The sequence below is a fragment of the Rhipicephalus microplus genome, chromosome 7 (assembly GCF_043290135.1).
Source record: "Rhipicephalus microplus isolate Deutch F79 chromosome 7, USDA_Rmic, whole genome shotgun sequence".
NCBI classification, from domain to species: Eukaryota; Metazoa; Arthropoda; class Arachnida; order Ixodida; family Ixodidae; genus Rhipicephalus; species Rhipicephalus microplus.
In genome coordinates, this window is record NC_134706.1 from 6,396,891 (window position 1) to 6,403,380 (window position 6,490).

The 6,490-nt window shown below is 40.8% G+C and overlaps 1 protein-coding gene across 3 annotated transcripts in view; it reads right to left on the reverse strand.

The window, feature by feature from the left end:
• The window catches only part of LOC119184697 (4-pyridoxate dehydrogenase), a 73,238-nt gene extending 68,389 nt beyond the window's left edge, over nucleotides 1–4,849 (reverse strand). For 2 of the 3 annotated variants that reach the window (XM_037434011.2, XM_037434009.2), the window contains exons 1-3: nucleotides 4,446–4,848; nucleotides 1,587–1,789; nucleotides 523–718 (exon numbers count right to left, since the gene is read on the reverse strand). In XM_037434011.2, coding sequence (XP_037289908.1) covers nucleotides 523–718; nucleotides 1,587–1,789; nucleotides 4,446–4,626 — 580 coding nt within the window. In that variant the 5' untranslated portion in view covers nucleotides 4,627–4,848. Of the gene's footprint in view, nucleotides 1–522; nucleotides 719–1,586; nucleotides 1,790–4,445 lie in introns of all 3 variants that reach the window. The other variant, XM_037434010.2, reaches the window with a different exon arrangement.
• Nucleotides 4,850–6,490: the final 1,641 nt, after the last annotated feature.

The following is a 6,490-nucleotide window of genomic DNA, read 5'->3' on the forward strand; positions in this document are numbered from 1 at the left end:
ATTCGGTCTAATAACTTTCCCTACACTTGCCTTGGCATTATAGACTGTTTGCAACGTTTCGCCCACTTTCGCCACCATGCATATATATATATATATATATATATATATATATATATATATATATATATATATATATATATATATATATATATATATATATATATATATATATATAGTTATAATAAAAACTCACAGTTGGTATTGTCGTATATATACACGCTGAAGTTTTTTTTTCCTAAATTCAAGCGCACTCACATTACACGCTCATTACGCACCACGCCAACAATGCGTGATTGTGTGTGTGTGATTGTTTGTGGTGAGGGGGTTGAGGGGTTGGGGGGGGATGCTGTTGCCATAAGCCTACAAAAGCAGTCTACTGGTTCAATAAGCGTAAAATTACCAAACATGCCCAAATAAAAGAAATGCTAACTCGACAAGGAGGGCAATGCTTCGAAACATGGCCCTCCATGTGAGATCTTATTTCTAATTATCCAACTGGTATTCACAGGCAGATACACTCACTCTCTGCTTCCGGTACGGTGCTTATGTTGAAGTTCTCGATGGCCTTGAAGTTCTCCAGCACACTCGTGTAGTTCCAGCCCGTGGCGTTATAGTGTGTTTCCCACATGTTAAAATCATGCTTATTCCCGCGTACAAAGTTCATTGAGTTGATGGAGCTGGTGCCGCCCATAATTTTGCCTAGAGTCATCACAGCCACCTGTTCCATTGATGAAGTAAAATTAACTGCGATGTGAATGACTCGAGAAATATTACCTTTTTAATTAGACAGCGATGTCAGGAGAAAATTTTTTATTCTTACGATTACGACACAAGGATCAGATACGCAATGCCTATTGGTAGTAGTCACGCTAACGAGTGATTCATGTCTTTTTCCCACCTTGAAAGCGACTTTAGAGATGTACTGGGTCTTTTTCCCTGAGCATTTTCATGAAATTTAAGTTCAATGTTTTCGATGGAGGCGAAAATACTGTAGGCCCGTGTGCTCAAATTTGGGCGCATGTTAAATAACCTCAAGTGGTCGAAATTTCCGGAGCCTTTCACTACGGCATCTCTCATGATCGTATAGTGGTTTTGGGACGTTTAACTTCTCATATCAATATCGAATAAACTCAAAAATAAGCGTTCACATTTGTTATAAACAACACAAATACAAGAAGACAATAACGAATAGTGGGACCACGAGGTTCATATGAGGACGAATTCCCAGCAAGGCTGTATTTATATTTCGGCTCTAGACGCTTTCTCCCTCTTTATATATATATATATATATATATATATATATATATATATATATATATATATATATATATATATATATATATATATATATATATATTGTTGCTCTTTGCGTATTTATTCGGTCCCTTGCCAAAGGCCGGTCTGCCAGGCACTGGCCTGTCATGTGCAATAAAGTAACATTTAGGAATTGAAAAAAATATTGCCATGAAGTTAATAGGGTATTATTATAATAAAATAGAGACTCATATTCTGTATTTTAAACAAAACATTCTGGATTTAATAAATCAAAAGTAACAGGAAATAGTCGGATGACAACTCAAACTTACCTGCCCAGGGAAAGAGAGACATGACTTATTTTGTGGTACAGTGACGTACATCCAGCTGTTGTTCTCGTTGGCGGCAAGAAAAGAAAAGAAAGGAGTGGCCAAGTCTAGTGTCTCGATGCCTCCAGCCTCGAGGAGCAGTACATTAAATGTTCCGTTCGCAGACAGTCGGTTGGCCACAACGCTCCCCGCTGAACCGGCACCCACTGCAATGCCCACAACAGATGAACAATGTTACCGGAGAAAGGAAACATTCGACCTTTTTAGCCCACGTAGAGTCATAAAGTTATTGTTCTAATGGTATTTTGTGTAGTCTTGGATTAAATGATATCGTCTAAATTATTCACTGTGCACTAGATTCCATAAATTGCCTGGTATGTGAAAAACTTCTGCACTCTTCGTTACAATTCTGTTATTTTCGTTTTGTTTGATTTCAACTCGACCACACCATCGTCCCAGTGACCGCTCCCTCCGCAATGACAACTGTACTACGGTCATGCATGCACCAGCATAATAACGGTGGTATACTGATTTATATACGCCGCGCGCCGCTAGCGGTAAGTGGTGGTATACGCAGATATCTGAAGAGCTTGAACGTATTTTATATAACGCAACGTTCCTGCATTGTGTTTTACGTGCAAAAAAAATGGCTACTTTCTGTACCCACTCACGATGTAAGAAGATAAAAATTTTGGCCCCGTATCTGCATGTTTCACTGCGAATGCCGTCGAAAGATGATAGTCTTGCGTCTGAAGAGTGATCAAAACGTTTATTTGATGTTCAGCGCGAGAAAATTGGTGAATTGTTTTCTGGAAGCACTGCGTTAGAGTACCTCGTTCCTTGCAGAAAAAGCGAACAAGCGCATCAAAGCACCTGCGACACGAGCGCTATCTGGCAGTTATCTTCGAAAACAAAGGAAGGCGTGCACGCCTGTCTCGGGGGCGATAAGTTGTAGAACGCAAAGCGATAGGAGTGTATCACCACCGTGTCGTCTTAGCAAAGCATTGCAAACACTTGCCTTTTTGCGCGCAGCATTGCATTGTCAGCGCAGCGTGATAAACGATATGGTCCTTGGAATTACTTATCTATGCTTTCTCTAGTATAAAGACACACACACAGAATACTGACGTGTAGTTATTGTGCCTCAGATATGCACAATAATTTCTTTGCGATTGACAATTGCCAAGTATGAACGCTGAAACTTCAGCAATTTGTGTGCGCTGCGGATAGGGTTGGATTAAGCTCGTTCGGAGTATTGTTTCGGTGGGCACACAGACAAATCGACAGACAAACAAACACACCAAAATTTTCGAGTCGAAGTACCCCAAGAAAGACTGTCGCCTTTAAAAATGAACGCCAGACAAACCTTGCCTCAGACGCCACTGCATAGCATGCAGGGTACGCAGAGGAGCCCTGCACGTGCCGAAATATCTAAGAGCATTGGGTTTTGCGTTGTCAGCACTTGCAGCACGCTACACAAATACGTAACAACTGTGGCAGCTGTTAGTTCGCATTCGCCATGTATATATCTGTGTGTTCTTTTCAAGCTTCCTTCTATAAGCTTCAGCGGCGCGCCGAAAGTTTTGAGCTTCTTGCCGTCGTTCTTCGGGTGACAATCCAGTTTCTTGCTATCGCATTGATTGCTGCGCCCTTGTGGTGACACTGATTATTTTTATGTGCAGTACAGAGTGTTCTCACGCACTGTCACTATGTCATTTGAGTTGTTAATATTAATAAAATTGACTATATTGAATAGCACACATATGAAGTTTTATTCTAGCTGCCGTAAAACTGTTGGTTTGTTTGACTGCTGCGCCTGCCTTTTTGCCACCATAGTTCCACGGATTAGAAGCCCCGCCATGGTGGTCTAAGGTACTCACTCGGCTGCTGACCCGCAGGTCACGACACGACATCGAATCCCGGCTGCAGCGGCTGCATTTCCGGTGGAGGCGGAAATGTTGTAGGTCCGTATGCTCTGATTTGGGTGCACGTCAAAGAACCCCAGGTGGTCGAAATTTCCGGAGCCGTCCACTATATATACGGCGTCTCTCATAATCATACGGTGGTTTTGGGACGTTAAATACCACATATCAATCAATCCACGGATCAGAATGTTTACTTTTGCTGATCAGCTAAAGAACAACGTATATTAAAGGTATACAATCATGAATCAGATAATAATTTCCTGTTTCACAATTTGGCTATGGAGGCACCAATGTACTGTTCTAAATGTGTATATTGGTGAGGATTAGAAAAACAATTGCGGCAATGTATTGTTGCGACTGTCTCGCTTTATGTAATCATCTCCCGAAAAGGCGTATGTAAACTCCAACCTACGTATTTCGTTTCATATGCATGGCATTTATTTCTTCACGTGGAAAATTTTCATGCTACTCTCGCTGCAGTGTTTCCTTAATTAACCCTTCTTCTATCTTGTTCCACCCTTTTTTTATAATCATCACATTTCTATTTATATTGAAAAAGAAATAGTAATCCGGAGACCGAACAATCACAAACAAAAATGAGTACATGGTTATATCTGACCAAAGGCCCTGCTCGAATGCTTCGACCAGGACAGTCAGAAGGCCCTCGTCACGTGCGGCGGAGTAGCGGCTATGCTGCAGATAGACTCCTGTAGGGAGAAGCCCTACTGGCTGTTCGTCTCCTCCGGGAACTCGAAAGTGAAGATGATCTCCGCGGAGCCACTTCATATCTACTTGAAATAGTTTATTCTGCTATTCTTCCGGAACGACAGATTTTCGTAAACAATAACACATCAATTGTGTATTCAAAACCAGAAGGGTGTCCTTGTTATTGGCGCACATTTGTTTTGCCATATCGACAAAAAGCAAAGCAACTTACCCACTACAAAATCATAGCATGACGAAATATTCTCCTTTGTCACATATAAGCTCATTACGTATTCCATATATTGTCGCATCTTTTCCATTTGCTGAGCATCTTGACTATCCGTATCGTTAGAAGCAGCACAAACAATTAATAATGCAATTACCACAGTTAACCGTGCCATTATTATTCCCATGACGACTGAGCAGCAGTCGAAATGCAGTAGTCTGAAGCTCTGAACCAGCACGGTGCTCAAATCAAATCTTGACCCTCTACTATCTCACTAATGCAAGGCATAGTAGTATACGTCTTGTGACCGGTGACATCCACAAAGGCTTACAGCTAGCCACGGGGAATGTATGAGCGCAGGCTCTCGATGCTACGTAGGAAGTTGCCTCATACGAAGAAACCAATGACAATATCAAAAAGAGAGGGAGGAGGCATCATCAATTTTCATTTACAGGCGATATTTTATATGTTCAGGAGTTCTACGTTAACAATGGACACTACGTTTTCGCCCCGCCATGTTTTGAAATATGCTTTCAACCGTTAGAAGGGCGTTACCAAAAATTTTAGCATTATTGAGTTCAGGTGTGAAAACCTGTCCTTCAATTCTTTAGTTTGTTTGTCAGTTTTGTTCGTTTGTTAGTGCTGCCCATCTCACAAATGAAAACAGCTGGAGCTCCAGCAGTTCACTTTAAAATAATCCCGCAAGTTCTTTATCACTTCACTGAATTCTTCATTATTGTTCATATATATATATATATATATATATATATATATATATATATATATATATATATATATATATATATATATATATATATATATATATATATATATATATATATATATATATGTGTGTGTGTGTGTGTGTGTGTGTGTGGACATGGTGTACCTCTGTCGCAAAATAAAACCTTTGTATAAGCTTTATTCTATGGCTGTCTTTAGTCATAACGTGGACACAACTATAGAAACAGCATTAAAGCACTCTAATTTTCATGGCTCAGTTGTTGTTTACTTCTGGTATTTACTTACTCGCCATGCAAACATGTTCCTTCTGTGCATTTACGTATACTTCCTCTAAGCATGTGACAACAGTTTTACTTTTTTATAGCTTGGCCACTGACTTTTATTTCGAGAAAGAAAAACTGTTTTGGTATTGACGCCATGACATTTTGTATAGTGCAGACGTGCTCATGACGTTGCAAACAAACTAAGGGCAAATAATGTGGTAATTGTAAGGTAAAGAGGTAATACTAAGGAATAAATAGTTGAAAAGTTTACGCCAAAAGTTTACCAAAAAAAAAAGAATGACAAAGAGCACTAACACATTCAGCGACATCGGGAAACAAGCGTAATATTTTTTTTAAAACAGTGGATCTGTTAGAGCGGATCATAATAGCCAACAAGGCATCAGGTGGGTAGAGAGAGAGAAAATAAAATGAGGGAAAGGAACGGAGGTTAACCAGAAATTACAGCATCCGGTTTGCTACCATGCACTAAGGGAAGGGAGAATGGGGAATAAAGATAGGAAAGAAAGCGAAGAGCGAAATAAGCGCGCGAAAGAGAAAAGAAAAAAAAAAGCGAACTGGGGTGCTATAGTTTATTCAATAGGCCACTACCACGCAAAAATTTCAATAAGGTCTTCACAAATTTTCTGTGCGAAGACAGATTATGTCGCCTTTTGAGCACTGTATGTTCTGACAAGGATATGTCGTCAAGGCGAGCTAACGCAGCAGCTACCTGCTGCGTTAGCTCGCCTTGACGACATATCCTCACTCTGCTGTCTCACTCTGCTGTCTCACTCACTCACTCTGCTGTCTTTGCACGCTGTAATGAGGGCAGTGACAGAGAACGTGCTCTATCGTTTCATCGCTGCCGCAATGATCGCAAGCAGCACTGTCTTCCATGGCGATTTGGAAGGCGAAAACTTTGGTCAAAGCGACACCAAGCCACAGTCGACAAAGCACTGTTGTCTCAAGTCGAGATAGTCCGGACGGAGGCCGAAGTCGACGAGACGTGTCCAGCCTATGCAGTCACGTGTGTCGTAAGCACTC